The 21,202-nt window shown below is 60.1% G+C and overlaps 1 protein-coding gene across 3 annotated transcripts in view; it reads left to right on the top strand.

Annotated features, from left to right (window-relative positions):
* The window catches only part of LSP1 (lymphocyte-specific protein 1), a 41,238-nt gene continuing 27,142 nt past the window's right edge, over positions 7,107 to 21,202 (top strand). For 2 of the 3 annotated variants that reach the window (XM_018042944.1, XM_018042943.1), the window contains exon 1: positions 7,107 to 7,232. In XM_018042944.1, coding sequence (XP_017898433.1) covers positions 7,168 to 7,232 — 65 coding nt within the window. In that variant the 5' untranslated portion in view covers positions 7,107 to 7,167. Of the gene's footprint in view, positions 7,233 to 20,246; positions 20,864 to 21,202 lie in introns of those variants that run through there. The other variant, XM_018042945.1, reaches the window with a different exon arrangement.

The raw sequence follows: 21,202 nt of genomic DNA, 5'->3' as shown, positions 1-21,202 counted from the left end.
TCGAGGCTGGAGGCTGTCACCCCTGGGGGCGGGGTGGGGGAGAGTGGCAGTGGGTGGAGAGAGATTCAAGAGGCAGAGCCCCCAGGAAGCAGTGGACCAGAGAGACGGGGCGCTCAGGCCTGTGCCCAGAGCGGGTGCAGGGCTGGCTCTGCGGGGGGAGGATGTGGCTGCTCCCAGACAGACAGCTGGGTGCAGGGGTCTGGGCTGAAGATGGGGTCTCAGCCCTGGCAACAGATGAGGGAGGCAGCGGCTCCTGGAGCGTCCGAGGTGGATGCTGCCCGGGAAGGAGCCCCAAGGACAGGAGGAGGGCAGCAAGACGTGCAGGGGACGTGCTCACCCGGGGGTGATGCTGGAGGTCAGGGAGGGACGCGGCCACAGCAAGTCCCGGGGAACCTGGCTCATCTGGGCCGGGGAGCCGGGTGAGGCTGGAGGAGCCTGGCTGGATGCTCCCGGCTGGTGCGGGGTGTGTATGGGTTTGGGCCTGCAGCTCACTCCATCCTGCCCTTGGGGAATGCCCAGACACCGGGGTCTTGGTCCCTGCACCGACCTCCAGGAGGTGACCAGGGCTCAGGGGCGGACGGCTGAGCACAGGGGCATGGGTGAACAGAGAGCCAGGACCGTCTCGGGGCCAGAAAGGAAAAGGGCAGAGCAAAGACAGAGCAAAGCAATTGAGGGGAGGTGGTCGGCAGGCATGTGGTGGCTGGTGAGAGCTCAGCGGCGGACTGAGCTTGAGTCTGCACTGTGGTCAGGGGAGAGGGCTGCTCCTGTGAGTCCTTAGGAGTAGAGGAGGCTGGAAGAGGGACAGAGAGATGGCAGGTGGCGGAGCTGAGGATGCGCAGGGCCTCCGAGGGTCAGTCTTAAAACTTTTCTACCTGCTTGAAATAATTTCCTCCCAATTAAACCTTTAAAAAAAAAAAAAAGTCAAACCAAGAAAACTCTTAAACAATGGCAAAACGGTTGCTCTTCAGTTGCTCAGTTGTACCTGACTCTGAGACCCCACGGATTACAGCACGCCAGGCTCCCCTGTCCTTTACTATCCCTTGGCTTTGCTCAAACATCGAGCCAGTGATGCCATCCAGCTCTCGTTCTCTGTTGCCCCCTTCTCTTTCCCAGTATCAGGGGCTTTTCCAGTGTGTCGGCTCTTTGCATCAGGTGACCAAAGTACTGTTGCTTCAGTCCTTCCAATGGATATTCAGGATTCATTTCCTTTAGGATTGACTGGTTTGATCTCCTTGGTGTCCAAGGGACTCTCAAAAGTCTTCTCCAACACCACAGTTTGAAAGCATCAATTGTCACTCAGCCTTCTTTATGGTCCGACTCTCCCATCAGTACATGACTACTGGGAAAACCGCAGCCCTGACTAGGCAGACCTTTGTCGAGAAAGTGATGTCTCTGCTTTTTAAGACACTGTCTAGGTTTGTCTCGCTTTTCTTTCAAGGAGTAAGCACCTTCTAGTTCCACAGCTGCAGTCACCATCTGCAGGGATTTGGGAGCCCCCGAAAATAAAGTCTGTCCCTTGATGATGGGAGGCGGGGGACCCGGACAGGGGTCTCGGGAGGGTCCCGGGCCCACCCTTCTTCAGCAGGTCGGGTGAGTGCGGTGGGCCAAGGAGGCAAGGCAGGGCGGGAGGTGCCAGCCTCAGGGACGGGACGCTGCCAGGGGTCCACTCGGGAGTGGACAGAGCCCTGTGGACTCGGATGGGCTGTGGCCCCTGCGTTCCCTGCACCTGTGAGACAGGCTTCCCTCCCTCTTCACCTGCACCCTCACCTCGCCAAGGAAAAGCCAGGGGAGCGTCCACCTGGGGCGCCCACGGGGCTTCACCTCTTTAGCTTAGCCCCTGGCAACCTGTTCACATCTGTCCCCTCTGGTCCCCAAATACCAGCTTCATCTGGGCCCAGACCTGCTCCCCCTCCAGCTCCAGCCCTGGGCCTCCTTGTCACCCTCCTCCCTGACCTCCACTCACTCCCCTTCACAGCTGGCTGGCCTTGGTTTACCCAAAAATGAAATGGGTTTGCAGGTGAGTATACCTGCCTCACAGGACAGACAGGTGAGGACGGAGCTCTGACTCCTTCTGGGAGTCCTCCCAGCTTCCCCAGTCACTCCTCCATGACACACCTGCCTCAGCGCCAGGCCGAGAAGTCTCTCTCTCCTGGACTCCACCTAGAAGCCTTCAGTGAGCCCTCGGGGCTGAGGGCACACGGTCTGGGCCATAATGACCTTGTGTAGAGGGGAGATATCCTCAGCTGGGGCAGGAGTTTGCATGCCCACTGTCCACACTGGGCCCCCAAGGCTCTGCTCATGTCTGGCCCCACCTCCCGACCACCCCAGCACCAATGTCCTTGCCAGACTCCTGGCCTTCATCCTCCATTGTCCTGCGGGGCCTGGGGAAGACCCCCAGATGGCCTCTCCCTGCTGTGAATCAAGATGGCTGGGACAAATATCAATAACCTCAGATACAAAGGTGATAGCACCCTCAAGGTGGTATCGTGGACCCTCCACCCGGAATCCTTCACAGCTAGCCTGGGGCCTTCCCCCTCCTCGTGGCTTCTCCTTCCGGAGCCCTGCTCCTTGAGGCTCTCGTTCCGTCACTTGGCCGTGTCTGACTCTTAGGGACCGTGGACTGCAGCACGCCAGGCTCTCCTGCCCTCTCTGTCTCCTGGAGTTTGTTTAAACTCAGGTCCATTGAGTTGGTGATGCCATCCAACCATCTCATCCTCTGCCCTCCGCTTCTTTTGCCTCAATCTTTCCCAGCAAGTTGGCTCTTTGCACCAAGTGGCCAAAGTATTGGAGTTTTAGCTTCAGCATCAGTCCTTCTAATGAATATTCAGGGTGGGTTTCCAGGGCACTCTCAAGAGTCTTTTTCCAGCACCACAGTTTGAAAGCATCGATTCTTCAGCGTTCGGCCCTTTTTATGGTCCAACTCTCACATCCATACACGACTATTTGAAAAACCATAGCTTTGACTATTCAGATCCTTGTCAGCAAAGTGACATCTCTGCTTTTCAATACACTGTCTAGGCTTGTCGTAAGTTTCCTTCAAAGAAGCAAGCGCCTTCTGATTTCATGGCTGCAGTCACCATCTGTAGTGATTTCAAGCCCAAGAAAGGAAAACTGGCCACTGCTTCCACTCACCCTCCTATTTGCCATGAAGAGATGGGACTGGACGCCACGGTCTTCATTTTTTGAACGTTGAGTGTTGAGCCAGCTTTTTTACCCTCCTCTTTCGCCCTCATCAAGAGGCTCTTTAGCTCTTCTCTTTCTGCCATTAGAGTGGTATCATCTGCATATCTGGGGTTGTTGATATTTCTCCAGGCAATCCGGATTCCAGCTTGTGCTTCATCCAGCCCGGCATTTCACATGATGTCCTCAGAATATAAGGTAAATAAGCAGGGTGACAATATACAGTCTCAAGGTACTCCTTTCCTGATTTTTAACCAGTCTGTTGTTCCGTGCCCAGTTCTAACTGTTGCTTCTTGATCTGCATACAGGTTTCTCGGGAGACAGATAAGGTGGTCTGGTAGTCCCATCTCTTGAAGAATTTTCTACAGTTTGTTGTGATCCACACAGTCAAAGGCCTTCCTGTAGTCAGTGAAGCAGAAGTAGATGTTTTTCTGGAATTCCTGTGCTTTTTCTATTATCCAACGAATGTTGGCAATTTGATCTATGGTTCCTCTGCCTTTTCTAAAGCTCATACATCTGGAAGATTTTGGTTCACATACTGCTGAAGCCTAGCTTGGAGGATTTTGAGCATGGCCTTGCCAGCAGGTGAAACGAGTGCACCTGGACAGTAGTTTGAACCTTCTTTGGCTTTGTGACAGTTTCAGGCTCACTGAAGCTGCCCGCCTTGCAGGGAGACCCAGCCGGGTGCCCAGGAGTCCCAGCCACACCCCTCGGCCTGACCCCCAGCCCCACCAGGGGTCGCATGTGTGCACAGACCCCTTATCTGTTCCCCTGTCTCCTCAACCCTCCCCTGCCTCCGGTGGCTCCTGTAACCCGCCTGCTGCCCCTGGGCCCCCACCTGACCTGGTCTCTCGGTGCCACTGCTCATTGTGGACACACCCTGTCTGCCCGACGGGCACCCTGCCTGGCCTCCCTCTGGCCTGCCCCCTCCCCCCTTGCAGACTCCCTGTCCCTTCCTGTACCCAGGCCAGGACCCCAGGGCCCAGCTCACCTGATGAGGGAGCACAGGGTGCTGGGGAGCTGCACTGCCAAACCCCGAAGCTCCTCCCCGAGTAAAGCCCGCCCAGCGTTGCGCACACTCACGCGCGAGGAAGCCTGAGTGCGTGATGAGGGTCACGGTGCAGCTGGAGACCCGGGCCTCCCTCCAGCCTGCTCACCGCCGACCGTCTCTCTCCCGGCATCTCCTTGCTGTGCCCACACCCACACAAGCCAACCAGGACGCCTCTGCTGGGGTTTCTGCAGCTGGCATCCGTGTCTGGATCCTCCCGAGACCCGACCTTCTCCTGCTTCCTGTCTGTGCTCGCCGATGCCACGCCTGGGCCCCCAGCGCCTCCAGGAGCCCTGACTTCTCACCCCTCGTCCCCAGCCTCCCTCAAGGTGTCTCCTCTCCTGCCCTGCCAGCCAGGTCCTCAGAGGAGGGGCCTGGGGCCCCAGGATGAGTGCAGGCCCCTCCCCTCCCACCTGGATGGGGCTGAGAGTGAAGCGCTCCCGGCGCTAAGCCCCTAGGTGTGGGGCTGTTTGTTTCAGCCACTCCTTCCTTCCCTGGCTGGCACGTCCCTGAGTCAGCGTCCAGGGCACCGACGAAGCACAGCCCGGCAAGTCCAACAGCAGGACTCACGTCTCCAGGCCGGAATCCCAGACCCAGATGCGGGCGGGGCTGGCCCTCCTGAGGCCCCTCTCCTGGGTGTGCGGATGGCTGTCCCCTCCCCACGCCCTCCAGGGTCGGCCTCTGAGTGTGTCTGAGCCCTGACCACCTCTTCCTACAAGGACACCGTCAGCGCTCCCGGCGGATCAGACCTGCGTCACCCTCTTCTGCCTTGACCTGGGCCTGCGCCGACCACTTCCCTGATTTCGACCCCTGCTCTTCACTCACCCCACCCACTCTCTCACTCACCACCTCCGGCCCCAGAGTCTCATCACGTGGTCACTGGAGGGTGTGGTCCTGACACTGCTTTCCCCAGGGGCCTGTCTCACCTGGGCCTCGGAGGCCACGCTGTCCGTGGCCCAGCCTCCCCGGGGTGGTCTGCCTGGGCATCCCACAGGCAGGCAGTGCACCTGGGCCCTTCTGCCCCCCGTCTGCCTCACCCAGACCTCCTCCCGGCCAGCCCCTCAGGACCTGCACACCTCGGCTCAGCACACCTCGGCTCAGCACCGCAGGGGCTAGAAGCCTCCCTGGTGCCCACCCCACCCTCCCGCAGGACTCATTGTTTCCCCCGGTCCTTCTTTGTGTCACTGGAGACCGTGCCGAGCTGGGAGCAAGAGGGGGCTGAGCGTGGCCTCTGCCTCCTGAAGGCCCCTCTGGAGTCTATGTGATCGACGGCGTGTCTGCTTCCTGGGTGGACCCTGAGCTCTTCCGAGGAAGGCCAGCTCTCCCACCTGCCCCCCAGCGGGGCACAGGGGCCCTCGGACTCGGACACTGGGTCCCCAGGGGTGCTGTCTTCTTCTTGCACGTGGCCTGGACCTGGCAGAGTGGAGGAGGGGGTGGAGGTTTGAGGAGGGTGGGCCCGGGGCATTTCTGCCTGGCGCTGTGAGGTTCTCGCACACGCATGCAGAAATGGGGTGGAGGGAGAAGGGGAGGCTGGAGGCGTGGTCAGCAGCTGGCCGGCCCCGGGACGTGGGGGGCAACTGAACCTGGGGTCGGGCAGAGCCTCAGGGCAGGAGCTGGACCTCAGGAGGGGAGAGGGTGGTGGAGCAAGATGCGGCCAAGGAGGAGGAACCCGGTGAGCAGCGGGATGCTGCCCCCCATGGGCCCAGAGCCCCGGGCACCCTCGGGCACGGCTGCCATGGGTCCCACCTCCCAGGAGTGGAAACAGGGTGGCTCTCACCCTCCAGCTTCAGCAAGTGTCGGGGCCTCTTTGCTGGACACACAGCAGAAGGCAGGGTGTGAGCGTCCTGGAGCGGCTCCCACACCTCCCGTCCTGGAGCCCGAAGGTGGGGACCCAGCTGTCACAGAGGTTCCTCCTGGCCCCTCCCCAGTGTCTGGTGGTTTCCTGGGGCTTTTCGGCTTGAGAGGCACCACCCCCACCTCGCTTTCATCTTCAGTTGGCGTCTCCCGACAGGCCGGAGGCTGCCTCTAAGTTTCCCCTTTTTGTACAGACATCAGTCATCCTGAATTATGACCTAGTGACCTCATCTTAACTGATTGCATCTACAGTGACCCTATTTCCAAATAAGGTCCCGTTCTGGGGTGCTGGCCTGTGGGACTCCAGCCTACGGATTTGGGGACACAGTTCAGCACCTCCACAGGAGAGATCTGTTGTTTCTGGGCCTTTGAGGGTGGGGATGGGCAGAGAGGACACTCTGTGGAGGGCCCCAGGATCTGGTGAATGCTTGGTGGTGCGGGCCAGTCCCGAGTCCCCCAGCCATGGGGGCTGGCAGAGTCCGGGGGCAGCAGAGAGACCCCAACAGTTCAGGAAAGTAAAGAAAACTGTGAGTGAACACGGGGGTGGATGAGGGGGCTCCTGTAGGCAGGGTGGCTCAGGCTGGGCCCCAGAAGTCTGGAGAGCAGGGGCCAACGAGGGGTGAGCCAGCCGAAGGCCCAAGGTTCGGGAAAGGGGACCATGCTCTGGGAGTGCACCCAGGAGACGCCCCCCAGGGAGGTCACCACGCTTCATGTGGAGGCTTAGGGACTGGGGCCATGCCCTCTGCCTGGGGACAGCAGCTGTGCAGAGGTGGACTTCGAGGCCGGGACTGCAGGTGGGTGGGGGGCTCCTGTGCAGGGTCCCAGCCCCCACACCCTGCACCTCAGCCTCACCTCCGCCTCTGGGCCCTGCAACTTGCTCAACGCTTCCTGGTGACTCGTGTTTTTTTTCTCTTCTCCTCTTGCAGCAACAGATTAGAAAACAACACCCCAACCCCAGCCCCGATGCACTCCAAACCTCAACCTGCAGCCGGAAGGGGGAAGTGAAACCCGGCTGGGGGTGGGGGCTCCAGGGCAGCCGCCCCAGGAAGCGCCCAGAGCTGCAGTCACACGCACAGTGAGGACTGATGGCGGACACTCCCGGCCACCTCGGCTCCGAGGAGCGGCAGGAGCTGCTGGCGGAAGACACAGGGTAAGGCCCCGGGCCGGGCCACACGCACGCCCAGGCCCGCACAAGCCTTTGCATCTGCACGCTGTGGGGCCGCGCTTAACCCGAGGTCTGCGGCACCACGGGGCCCGGACGCAGCTCACAGGCTGCTGCAGGGCGTCTTCCTGGGTCCCTGTCCCCACCCCGCCCGGGGCAGCTAGATGCTCTTCTGTCCACCGCTGCAGCTGGGCCTCACTGGGAGAGGTGGGTTCACCCACCCGCCAGTGGGATGCGAACCGGGCTCCAGGCAGCTGGATGCCCAGGGAAGAGCCCGGGCCTAGGGCAGGCAGGACGGAGACAGTGAGGGCAGGAGGTGGGGTGGGCCCTGTCCAAGAGGCCTGGCCACGAGGGTTGCTCAGCCTCGGGAGCCTCGAAGCCTGTGCTGGGAGTCCGGCCAGGCCCTCTCCCGGGCCGCCCTGACCCGCCAGGGGTGAGGAGGCAGAGGGCGCTGCGGGGTCCGAGTGCCCGGCAGGTGGGGGGATGTGAGGGGCCGACCGGGGCTTCAGGTGGGCTGCGCGAGGGGACAGCCAGAGCTGGGAGGGGACGCTGGCCACCTGGGTGTCTGTAGGAGGCCGCCAGGCTCTGTGGAGCACCCTCGCCTGAGAGGCGGGGAGGTGGGGTCCCTGGCTGTGGGGGTCTGATGGTCCCAGGATGCAGGGGCTGCACAAGAGAGCGGCCAGAGCTCGTGGACGGACAGCAGTCGGGGCATGGGCAGCTGTGTGGAGAGAGGCCACGGGCCCAGACAGTTGGGGCGTGGGCAGCTGTGTGGGGAGAGGCCACGGGCCCAGCGGCAGGGTGGCGGGAAGGAAGGAGCAGAGGGAGGTGTGAGACGCTCAGAGCCACAGGACCGAGGCGGAGCCGAACAGCTGCCCCCACTTGCTCCAGGGCCGCTGCGGGGGGCAGGCGAAGGGAGAGCCAGCTGGCCCACTAGGACCCCCGCCAGCCGGGCCACCACAACCCAGGCTCCCCACGGCCTCAGGGTCTCCTTGCAAAGTGGATTCTGCCCCCAGCTCTCCCATGGGAGGTTGGAGGCAGTGGTACCCGGTTCCACGATGATGCTTTTATTGATGAGGAAGGGTGGCTGGAGCTGTCGGCGAGGTGCACGCACGGGCAGGTGAGGGCGGTGCACGGGCGTCTCCTCCCGGCCGAGCTCCAGGGGAGCCCTGGGTGGGGGCCATGGGCCTGAGTCCTGGGGGGCAGGGGCAGCTGGGGTCCAGGGGGGTCAGGGCGCATGTGCCCACCCCGGGCTGTCGGGGGTAGCTGGGGGTTGCCAAGCAAGACCCACCGCTTGCGGTAGAGGAGGGGAGAGAGGCGTGACCCAGGCTTGCTGCCCCAAGGAGGCGGCCTGTCCTCCTGCGGGGCCGGCACGCCGCACGGAGCAGGTGACGGGAACAGCTGTCCTCGCTCGGGAATGGCTCTGCACGTCAGCGCTGCCCAGCCCGGGCTCTCATGCGCCTCCGGCCACCGCGTGCCCATAGAAGGGCACAGCTTGCGCGGCGGCTGGCAGGGGCCTGCCCGCTCCTTGGCCCCATCCTTGACCCCCCCACCAGCTGTCGTGCACGCAGAGGAGAGGGGGCGATAGAGGCAACGGCCACCAGCCCCGGGCTGGGCGGCTCGCCGGGGCCTGTCCCTGGGGCTTGGGGTCTGTCGGGCACTCGGGGGGAGGATCAGTCCAGAGACACCCCTCGCCCTGGAGCTGGGCGCCCCCAACATCCACCCCCCGGCACGGTGCGCGTCCTGACCTTTCAGAATGAAACTGAGACCCAGGGCGGGGGGGGGCGTGGGGGGGTTCTCGTTTCACAAGGTGACGAAGGGAAGCAGGGATTTTCCTGTCTGGGGTGACAGAGAAGTCCCGACGCCCGGCAGGGGACCTGAGGCTGGGAAGCCCCTCCGGGGGGTCCCCGGAGGGCCAGGGTCTGCTGGGACAGAGAGCAGAGCCCAGAGATGGCCGAAGACTGTCTCCCAGCCCCCACTGGCCGCCCGCAGCAGAGCCGTCAGGTCGGTGGGTCCAGGGCAAGCCATCCCCTCAGACTGCCTGCGCACGGGACCAGCCCCCTCAAACTGCCCCAGACGCCTTGGAGGCCCATGGGTGCCCCAGCCCTCCCCAAGGCCAGGCTGGAGCAGGCTGGTCCTCCCCGTGCCCTCTGCCACCCGCGGGCAGCATCTCGGGCCCCTGCCCACCTCCCCTGCAGCCCCAGCTGCAGCTCTGCGCCTCCCCGCTTGGCTGGGACGACAGGGTGGCCTACAGACCCCTGCCCCTTTTCCGGCCACGCTCTTTGTCCACAAGCCGTGGGTTCCGCGTTCTTCCATGCGTGGAACCGTGTGCCCCGGAGTGGCACGATCCACACCCTGGGGCGGCCGCTTCTGCCCCGGCCCCACGGCCCTCACTGTCCCACTGTCTGGCCTTCTCAGCCCTTCCCCGTTCTGGAAGGTGCCAGAATCATGGCAGACTGGAAGGACCCTCCTCAACCTCCCTGGCAGCCCCACCCCTCTCCAGGCTTCCAGTTTCCTCTGAGCTCCCCTCCCTGGGGGGCCCCTACTCCAGGTTCCCTTTGCATCCGCCACTGCCCACGGTGGGGGCCCACGTAGAGGTCGGGTCTGTCCCCTCCTGGGACAGGGCTGGGATACGGTGAGCGGGTGTCTCCCTGACCCCCAGGCCATTGTCCCCCTCCCAGCCCTCCAGATAAGGTGTGACCCCCGCCCATGTGTCAAGCTCAGGGGGCAGGCGGGCGGCAGGGGGACAGCCTGCAGGCTCCCTCTCTGGGCCATCTGTCCCTACAGGCCCTGTCGAGCCTGCCCTCTGCGCTACAGGACCTGCAGGACAAAGGCCGCTGGTCCCACAGGGCCGCGGGCAGTGGAGGAAGGGCCGAGCTGGCCCGGAGGCCTCAGACACGTCCGTCCGGCCAAGGGAGCCGGGGTGGGAGGGGCCCGTGGCCCCGGAGAGGCCTTGGGTGGGGACCCCCAGGCACCCCACGACTCTCCCTGTCGCCCACTTGCCTCTCCAGCAGGCCCAGCACCACTTGGAGCAGCGAGTGGCGCCAAAGCCCGCTCAGGAGGGCGGATGGCCCCCCCAGCCACGCGAGCTGATGGGGCGGAGGGATGGGGGCCACACACTGGGGCTCCTCTCCCGGCCTCCGGCCCAGATCCGGGGGCGGCAGTCAGAGCTGGGTCAGGCCTCAGGACCCCCAGGTGGGCCTCGTCTCCTCCTCCCCCAGGTCAGGGGTCTCGGGCGCCCGGAAATTTCCCAGGGGAGCGGGAAGGCTGAGCTCAGCACAGATGATGGATGCCTTCCTTCTGCGCCTCCTCCCGCCTCCATCTGGACCCTTCACATCCCCTCCTCGGTGCGGGGGAGGGAGAGGACCTTCACACACACGGGGAAGTCACTGCAGGGCCCACCCTGCCGACTTGGGAAGCCGGAAACCCTTCCCTGCCTCCCCACCCCCTTCCTGGTCCCCATCTGCCTTCTCAGAGAACAATCCTGGAGCCGCAGGGGCAGAACCAGGGGGGGTCTTGGGGTCAGGATGGGCGGCCCCTGCCAGAGGGGTACCGTGGGTCGAAGCGGCGCTGCCCACCCCCCACGCCCCCCGCCCGGCCAGCCTCTGCAGCAGCACCCCTCGCAGGGCCCAGAGCAAGGGCCAGCCCCCCTCGGGCAGTGGCCAGAAGCCCCCAAGGCCAGCCCTGAGTGCTGACTTTGCCTTCCTCGGTCCTGACCCAGGGCAGGGGCTGGGTGGGCCCAAAGACCCAGGGCAGATGGCACCGACTTTCTGGGGTGACTGCACCCCACCCTGAGGCCTCAGTTTCTTCAAGTGCACAGTCATCACTCACAGCCTGGACCGGCCTCGCTGAGCGCTGGAAGCACTGCCCAGCCAGGCAGGCCGGTGCCAGGGCCCCTTTCCATGGGCAGAGCTGAGGCTTGAGGGCTGCACCCGCTGCTGGAGGGCAGCTGGTCACTGGCTCTGACCATCTGCTTTCCTGCAGGGGCCCAGACCCCCTGAGATCCAGCGAGGAGTCGGGAGGACCCAGAACTGGCTGGGCTGCCCTCGGAGGCCCTCAGAAATCCCATAGACTGGCGCTCCCTGAGTTTTCTGGGATGTGGAGAGCCACCCTCAACAGAGCACAACTCAGAAGAGACCCCGGGGTCTGCCCTCAAAGCAGAGATGGGGCTCGGCACCAGCGGGGGCAGCAGGTCCTCTCCAGGGCCCCCTGGAGAGGTGCCCTCAGCTTCCCCCCCAGGCCCAGCCCCAGCCCCGTGCATCTCGGGGTCCTCTTTTCAGTGGCTGCTCAAGGTCTTCTTGGAGAAGAGAGTGGAGAGGGGGCCTGGGCCACAAGGTCACCAGTGAGGGCAGTTCCCAAACCTCCCCGGCCCTGAGACAGACTCTCATTGCCATGAGTGGAGACCCAGCGGGGAAGGCGCAGGCGGGGTGCAGGCCCCGGGAAAGCTCAGCCAAAGGGGAGCCCCTCACACCTCCCCTCACACACGCGAGCCTGGAGGGAGGGGGCCGGGCCGGCCTGTGAGGGTGTGGAGTTTACAGGAGATAAGGGGATGGGGAAAATCAGGCCTCCTCACCGGCCAGCACGGCCCTGCAGTGCCAGACACAGGCAGATAAGGGGTGGGGGGTGATGGGAGAGGAAAGCCCTGGCCCTTTCCTGGGGTCAGGCCTGTCTGTCCGCACTCCATCAGCTCCCCGCCTCTGAGCCAGGAAGGTGGGAGCGGGTGGGTGGAGAAGCGAGCACCGTCTGGTCCCCTGGCTGGCGGGGAGGGGCTGTCTGGGAACCTGGGAGCTGGGTGCGCCTTGCCCCGCAGGAGCCTGGAGCAGGGCCAGCGCCGGGGGCGAGAGGACCCAGCGATCCGCAGGCAGAGCTGGCAGAGAGTGGGGGGGCAGCCTCAGCCTCCCCACTGTCCCCCGGGTGAGTGAAGACCGGGAGAGGGTCGCTGCCCGACTCTGTGCCCGGGAGGTGGGGCCTCAGACGCTGCCCTTTTCCGCCCACCAGGGGAAAACAGAAGCCCCTCACTCCAAAGGGGTCTGTGCCCCTCCGGGAGAGGACCTGCTCTGCGGATGGCTTCCCTTCTGAGGTCCCGAGGCTGCCCACGCACCCTCTCCTCTTCAAAACAGAAGTGGGACGTGGGACCGATGGATCCAACCAGTTGGTTCTAGAGGGATCTGGAAAGACAGCGTGGGCCTTTCTCCCGGTCCCAGCCCCTCCCCAAACCCCAGCTTTGTGAGGTCCCCACCACAGCACGCTGGCCCCTCTCCCCTTGCTGGACTGAGGCTCACATGAGACAGGTGAGCTCTCAGGAACACTGCTGTACCGGAGGCCCCTCTTCCACACTCCGGCCCTCACGGACTCTCACTGTTTGACACATCTTTTTTTAAAAAAATCACTGATCTGGCTTTACTGGGTCTTAGTGGCAGCACGCAGGATCTTCACTGATCATGCGGAATCTTTCGTTCCGGCGCGCGGGCTCCCCCGGCGGGCGGCGCGCGGCGCGCGGGCTCCAGGGCCCGGGGCTCAGTAGCTGCAGGGTGGGCTTAGCTACTCTGCGGCATGTGGGAGCTTAGTCCCTGGACCCGTGGCCCCTGCACTGCAAGGCGGAATCTTAACCGGCGGACCACCAAGGAAGTGCCTGACGCGCCTTTCACTGAGATATAGCTCTGTGTGTGTGCGTGCGTGCGTGCGTGCGTGCGTGCGTGCGTGTGAGAATGTCTAAACAGGACAGAGCCCTCCCTCCCCAGTCCTCATTGAAGTTCTGTCGCGGCGCTAACCTTACTGGGGAGAGAGTACGCGCCTCTATCTTCTATAGCCACAAGCTTATGAACCATGTCTTAGTCACAGAAGAAAGAAAAAAGGATAAAAAGACGCAACAAAAGAAAAGTCTAAATGAAGAAAGGCAGGAAGTAGCGACAACTAGCTGATGGATGGATGGACAGATGCCTAATAGGTGGACGGAGGGACGGATGGATGGTGGGTAAAGGGGTAGATGTGTGGATGGCTGGGCGGGCGGATGGGTGGATAGGTGGATCAATGGCGACTGCATGGATGGGTGTTTGGATAGATACATGGCGGGTAGCTGGGTAGCTGGCTGGCTGGCTGGGTAAGTATATGGATGGAGGGATGAGTGGACGATGGATAGCTGATGGAGTGCATGGGCGCATGGAAGGAAGGAGAGGTGGGTGGGTGGGTGCGAGGGTGGGTGGTAAGTGGATGGATGCATGGATGCGTGGATGAAGGGTACGGGGTGGCTGAATAACGGGTGATGGGTAAGTGGGTGATGAATGAGTGGGTGGGTGGAAGGACAGATGGACGGATGGCTGAGTGAGCAGGTGAGTGGATGAGTGACTGGGTGGGTGGGCGAGTGCTGGCTGGGTAAATGGGTGGGGGGTGAATGGGTGCAGAATGGCGGGCGGGCTGGCTGGCTGGCTGGCTGGATGAGCGGACGGATGAGTGGGTGGACAGATGGATGCTGAGAGGAGGGATGCGGGATGAACGGATGCGTGGCTGACGCGAGAATGAGGGCACGGAGAGAAGGGATGAATGGGCGATTTGCGGATGAGAGAATAGTCGGATAGGTGGGTGGGCTGATGGATGGGCAGATGGACGGGTGGACAGCTGGGTGAATGAGTCAGTGTATGACGGCTGGATGGACAGTGGACAGGTGACTAGATGGATGAATTTTGGGTGGATGGCTGGCTGAATGGATGGATGGGTGGATGAGCGCATGAGTAGGTTGATAAAGGTACGAACAGAGGGATGTTTGGATGGAGGGATGATGTGTGAATTGGTCGGTGGGTAGGTAGATGGCTGGACGGCTGGATGTAAAAAATTGATAATGGGTGGGTGGATGGATGAAGGGATAGGTGGAGAGGTGGAAGTTGATTAAGTGGATGGATGAATTATGGGAGGATGGATGGGTAGGTGAGTGGACAGACGGATGACGGGTGGATGAGTGTGTGGGTGGATGTGTGAGTGAGAGGACAGGTAGATGGATGATGCATGGATGAGTTTGAAGATAGGCATTAGTGTATGGGTAAATAAATGCAACGTTATAGATAGATAACTGGGCAGATAAATGCAGATGGATACACAAGACTGGTGGTTTTTTACGAGTGGGCAAATTTAATTCAGATGACCGTTCTGTTTACTACTGTGGGCAAGAATCCCTAGAAGAAACGGAGTAGCCCTCATGGTCAACAAGAAAGTCTGAAACGTGGTTGAAAAGTGAAAGTGAAGTCGCTCAGTCGTGCCCGACTCTTTGCGACCCCGTGCACTGTAGCCCACCAGGCTCCTCAGTCCATGGGATTTTCCAGACAAGAGTACTGGAGTGGGTTGCCATTTCCTTCTCCCTGAAATGGGGTACTTGGGTGCAATTTCAAAATGACAGAATGATCTGGGTTCATTTCCAAGGCAAACCATTCCGCGTCACGGTATGCCCCAGCCACATCTGTGCCCCAGCCACTGATGCTGGAGGAGCTGAAGTTGACCAGTTCTATGAAGACCTACGTGGCCTTTTAGCACTAACACCAAAAAAACCTGTCCTTTCATTAGAGGGGACTGGAACGCAAAAGTAGGAAGTCAAGAGATCCAAGGACTAATAGGCAAGTTTGACCTTTAAGTACAAAATAGAGCAGGGCAAAGGCTAACGGGATTTTGTCCAAAGAAAACCCACAGCAAACACCCTTTTCCAGCAACACAAGACACAATTCTACACATGGATAGCACCAAACAGGCGATGCCAAAATCAGATTGGTTATATTCTTTGCAGCCAAAAATGGAGACGTTCTCTACAGTCAGCAAACACAAGACCTCAAGCTAATGCGGCTCCAGGTCATTAGCTCCTTACTGCAAAATTCAGGCTTAAATTGAAGAAAGTAAGCTATGCAGCTATGACCGATAGGCCATTCAGGTGTGACCTAAATCACGTCCCTTACGATCATGCAGTGGAAGTGACATAGATTCAAGGGCCTGGATCTGATAGACAGGGCGCCTGAAGAACTGTGGGCAGAGGTTCACGACATTGTGCAGGAGGTGGTGACCAAAATCATCCCAAAGAAAAAGAAATGCAAGAAGGCAAAACGGTTATCTGAGGAGGCCTTACAACTAGCTGAGAAAAGAAGAGAAGCTAAAGGCAAAGGAGAAAAGGAAAGATATTCCCATCTGAATGTAGAGTTCCAAAGAATAGCAAGGAGAGATCAGAAAGCCTTCCTCAGTGATCAGTGCAAAGAGATAGAGAAAAAGAACAGAGTGGGAAAGACTAGAGATCTCCTCAAGAAAATCAGAGGTACCAAGGGAACATTTCATGCAAAGATGGGCACAAAAAAGGACAGAAATGGTATGGACCTAACAGAAGCAGAAGAGATTAAGAAGAGGTGGCAAGAATGCACAGAAAAACTGTACAAAAAAGTTCTTAATGACTCAGATAATCATGATGGTGTGATCACTCATCTAGCGTCAGACATCCTGGAATGTGAAGTCAAGTGGGCCTTAGGCAGCATCACCACGAAAGAAGCTACCGGAGGTGATGGAATGCCAGTTGAGCTGTTTTGAATCCTAAAAGATGATGTTGTTAAAGTGCTTTACTCAGTATGGCATCAAATTTGGAAAGCTCAGCAGTGGCCGCAGGACTGGAGAGGTCAGTTTTCATTCTAGTCCCAAAGAAAGGCAATGCCAAAGAATGCTCGAACTACTGGACAACTGCGCTCATTTCCATGATAGTAAGGTTATGCTCAAAATCCTTCAAGCTAGGGTTGAGCATTACGTGTACTGAGAACTTCCAGATGTAAAAGCTGGGTTTAAAAATGGCAGAGGAATCAGAAATCAAATTGCTATCTGTTGGATCATAGAGAAAGCAAGGAATTCCAGAAAACATCTACTTCTGCTTCATTGACTACAAAAATCCCTTTAACTGTGTGGATCACAACCAACTGGAAAATCCTTAAAGAGATGGGAATACCAGACCACCTTATCTGTCTCCTGAGAAACCTGTGTGCAGGTCAACAAACAACAGTTAGAACCTTACATGGAACAGCTGATTGATTCAAAATGGGGAAAGAAGTATGTTAAGACTGCCTTTTGTCACCCTACTTATTTAACTTACTCAGTTCAGTTCAGTCACTCAGTCATGTCCGACTCTTTGCGACCCCATCGACTGCAGCATGCCAGGCTTCCCTGTCCATCACCAACCCCCGGAATTTACTCAAACTCATGTCCCTTGAGTCAGTGATGCCATCCAACCATCTCATCCTCTGTCGTCCCCTTCTCCTCCTGCCTTCAATCTTTCCCAGCATCAGGGTCTTTTTTTGACAAGTCAGGTTTTTTGTGGTTTTTTTTTGCATCAGGTAGTCAAAGTATTGGAGTTTCAGCTACAGCATCAGCCCTTTCAATGAATATTCAGGACCGATGTCCTTTAGGATTGACTTGTTGGCTCTCCTTACAGTCCAAGGGACTCTCAAGAATCTTCTCCAACACCACAGTTCAAAAGCATCAATTCTTCTGCACTCAGCTTTCTTTATGGTCCAACTCTCACATCCATACATGGTAGGCAGAGTATATCATGAGAAATGCTGGGGTTGACAAATCACAAGCTGGAATCAGGATTGTGGAAGAAATTTCAATAACCTCAGATATGCAGATGACACCACCCTTATGGCAGAAAGGGAAGAGGAACTAAAAAGCCTCTTGATGGAAGTGAAAGAGGAGAGTGAAAAGGTTGGCTTAAAGCTCAACATTCAGAAAACGAAGATCATGGCATCCGGTCCCATCACTTCATGGGAAATAGATGGGGAAACAGCAGAAACAGTGTCAGACTTTATTTTTGGGGGCTCCAAAATCACTGCAGATGGTGACTGCAGCCATGAAATTAAAAGACACTTGCTCCTTGGAAGGAAAGTTATGACCAACCTAGATAGCATATTCAAAAGCAGAGACATTACTTTGCTGACTAAGGCCTATCTAGTCAACGCTATGGTTTTTCCTGTGGTCATGTATGGATGTGAGAGTTGGACTGTGAAGAAGGCTGAGTGCCGAAGAATTGAAGCTTTTGAACTGTGGTGTTGGAGAAGACTCTTGAGAGTCCGTTGGACTGCAAGGAGATCCAACCAGCCCATTCTAAAGGAGATCAGTCCTGGGTGTTCATTGGAAGGACTGATGCTGAAGCTGAAACTCCAATACTTTGGCCACCTCATGCGAAGAGTTGACTCATTGGAAAAGACCTTGATGCTGGGAGGGATTGGGGGCAGGAGGAGAAGGGGGCAACAGAGGATGAGATGGCTGGATGGCATCACGGACTCGATGGACGTGAGTCTGAGTGAACTCCGGGAGATGGTGATGGACAGGGAGGCCTGGCGTGCTGCGATTCATGGGGCTGCAAAGAGTCGGACACGACTGAGCGACTGAACTGAACTGAACTGATGGGCAAAATAATGGATAAAATGCGCGTGTGTGGGTGCACACTCCGTCGCTCAGTTGGTCCCGTTCTCTGCAACCCTGAGGGACCGTAGCCCACCAGGCTCCTCTGCCCGTGGAGTTTTCCAGGCAAGAATGCTGCAGCAGGCTGACAATTCCTGCTCCAGGGGACCTTCCAGACCCAGGGGCTGAAGCCGCGTCTCCTGCATGCCGTGTATTGGCAGGTGGGTTCTTTGCCACTGTGCCACCCAGGAAGCCCCGATGTGTACGTGATAGGACAGACATACACGTTTTCAGGCACAAGCGGAGGTATGACTTGCCAGGTGGGAAGATGGACCACATGTGGATGGATGAATAGGCAGATATATCAAAGGATGTACGAACGGGAAAGATAGCGAAATATTGATATTTAGATGAATGTAAGTATAGTAGGATGTTTAGAGAGACAGACAGACGGATGTGTAACAGAATGAACATAGTTCACCAGCTGGCTAGCAGGGCAAATGGACACACAAATTGATGAACACGTGGATAATAGCAATTAACATATTTTCAGTAGTTATTTTGCTCAGAATGGATGGATACCTAGCTAAATGTTTCTTTTAAGGGTTTTACATGCTCTACATGTATTAAGACCTTTAAAATCATGGATGGATGGACTTATGGGGGATAGACGGGTAGGTGATGCGTGGAGAATGGATGGATAGGTGATGGATGGATTGAGTATGGATGGATTGATGTTGAACGGAAGATGGATGGGCAGATGAATAGATAGATGATGGATGGAAAAGAGATGGTGGAGGATGGATGGATGGAAAGAGGATGGACGGAGGATGCACAGACAGGGGGATGGATGGGTGGATGGAGAGAAAACGGTGACCCTGACGCCAAACACTCTGCCCTATTTTTCCTGTTGGGACATGCCTTAGTTGTGAACCTGTGAACCCTCACCGCGGCATTCAAACTTCTACTCTTGCTGCTAATACCTCCCACCCATCAGTCTGATAAGCAATTGTGCAATTCTGTTTAAGTTTCAGGGACAGGAAACTCCCACCACCCCAAGGCAGCCCTTTCCCCTGTGGAAATATTTTTCCTTGTTTTGAACCGAAATATGCTTTGGCACATCTCATTCCCGGCTGGCTGTGGCTGGGATCCCAGAACTAAGAGCAGGGGGCAAGGAGGATATGGCCAGTTGACATGGGAACAAAACGCAAGCTTCCTTTCCCGCGGTGATCTGGCTCAGCCCGCGCCCGGCCCTGCCGCCCCCTCCCCGCTCCTCCTCGCCCCGCCAGCATCTGGGGGTCTCCGCATCTCTGGCTGGGGGCTGGACGCACAGTGGGCACAGCGGCCTCCACAGCACACCCCGCACAGTCTCTGGCCCCTCCTGGCTTGTGCAAGGGGAGGCGGTGGGTCCCAGGACGCAGCCTGGTGCGTGGGGGCCAGTCTGAGCCAGAGGGCTCACCGCAAAGCCTCCAGCAGGCAGCACCACACCGAGGCACCGAGGACCTGTGGGCCACTCGGAGTCTCTCCAAAGGCTGCCGCCTCCTCCAGCACACGGGCACTCACCCCACGTCCCCCCACCCTCTGGTCTGATCCCAACCTCGCTCTTCGTTCCCTCGCACGTCCGCAGGAGCTCCCAGCCCCAACAGCCTGGCGCGGCAAGTAGGAGGCAGAGGCCGTGCAGTGGTGCTGGGGTGGCCGGCAGGTGCCCAGCGGGCTTGGTTCTGGCTCTGCCGGGCCCTGACCTCAGGTACCAGACTGAGCCTTGGTCTTCCCACCTGCGGCACGGGTCTATGGTGGCATCTGCCTCTCGGGGCGTTCGAGGGCGTGAGTGAGCCCAGCAAGCTGCTGGACACGAGGCGGCCCGGCCCGGAGCTGGCCCTCGGTGACTCCCCGAGGCCGAGCCGGGTCGGGCCCGCCCCGGTCCGGCCAGTTGCCCGGGGTGCTCCACAGTGAGTCACCAGGGGCGCCTCAGCCCAACCGGAGGAACAGTGGGCTGGGCTGCTGCTCCTGGAGCCTCGGCCAGAGCCTGAGGGGCAAGAGGGGCTGCCGGCCAGGCCACCGCGCTGACCTCGTGCCTCTGGCCACTGGTGGGGAGCACGGCCGTCCCGCCCGACAGGCGAGCCTGCAGTGGCCTCAGGAGCCTCCCGGGGCCGTCTGTCAGAGGCGGGGTGGGCAGCAGCCTCCCCACCGGGGAGCTGACGGCATTCCCTGGGTGCCCCGGCCTGCTCCTCGAGGTGATAACAGGAGCAGAGGACTGGGAAGAAGCAACGGGAGCACGGAGACTGAGTGGGGGGGAGGATGGGGGAGGAGGGGGGAGGAGGGAGGCAGACAGAGACCGAGACACACCAGGGGGGAGAGAGGAGGCTGCGGGACCAGGGGGGCTGGAGGGCATCAAGCGGAGGAGCCGGGCCTGGCCTGGCCTGGGACGGCCGGGCGGGGGGCAAGGGCAGGGAGCACAAGGTCAGGGCCAGGCCCTGAGAGGTGGCGAGGACGGGGGCCGGGGCGCAGGGGGAGGGGGCGCTGCGAGGCGTGGGGGGCTGGCAAGGGGGCGAGGGCAGGAGGGGGAACCAGGAGGCAGGGGGCTGCCGCCTGCCCAGCACAGGCCTCCCAGGTCTTGCTCAGGCCCCAGGCTGCCGGGCGGCGAGGGTTTCCCTCTTTCTTTTTTACTAGTCTCAGAAGGAGCAGGGGGTGGAGGTGGACGAGGCCGAGGCGGGCGGAGAAGGGGGATGCGGGGGACCAACACGAAGCAGCTGCTGGGCGTCCTGGCGCAGGAGAGGGGCCCAGAGCCCCGGAGCCCACGAGGCCACGCAGACAGAGCCATTTGGGGTGCCCGGGGCAGCCAGTGGGCAGCCCACCCAGGGGACCCCCAGGGGCCAGAGGGGCCAGGACAGACAGACGGACGGAGGGTCACAGACCCGCAGAGAGAGGAGCAGGGAAGGGGTATCAGAGCCAGAGACCAGCCAGCCAGCCAGAGGAAGGGGCAGAGCAAGAAGCGGGTGGTTGGGTAAAGAAAGGGGCAGGGAGGGTCCCAGGGCAGGAGGAGCCGGGGCAGTGGGCAGCAGCCTCTGAAGAAGTAGCCGCAGCCGCAGCCTCCAGCCCCAGGGCGGGGGTCAGGCCAGGTCGACGGGCAGCCGGGCGCCCGCCAGCATCATGAGCAGCTCTGCGCTCCTGAGGAGGAGTTCTAGCAAGCAGGGCCTGGAGAGCCTCCTGAGGTAGGTCCCTCCGCCCAGGCCAGGGCGCGGAAGGCAGGGCAGGGTGCCCGCGGGTGCCTCCCCAGGTGCCTGGCCCAGCGGCTCTGCAGCTCCGACCCACGACCCACGTGTGTGTGGGCGCCCGCCCGCCTGCCTGCCGTCTCCTCCGCCACTGCGTCCTACCACCAGCTCCGCGCCCCCTCCGGTGACAAGCACTTCCCCAGTGCGCCATCCCCCGCCTCCTCTGGGCCTGCTGGCCCTGGGGACCATCAGGCCACCCCTTACTTTGCAGAGGGTAAAGCCGGACTTGGCCCCACATTCTCCGCCCTTGCTGGCCCTTGGCGCACCTGCCCCGGGTGG

Source organism: Capra hircus, chromosome 29 (assembly GCF_001704415.2).
Source record: "Capra hircus breed San Clemente chromosome 29, ASM170441v1, whole genome shotgun sequence".
Taxonomy (NCBI): Eukaryota; Metazoa; Chordata; class Mammalia; order Artiodactyla; family Bovidae; genus Capra; species Capra hircus.
The sequence above is the reverse complement of the archived record's forward strand: the minus strand, read 5'-3'. Positions and strand labels throughout refer to the sequence as shown.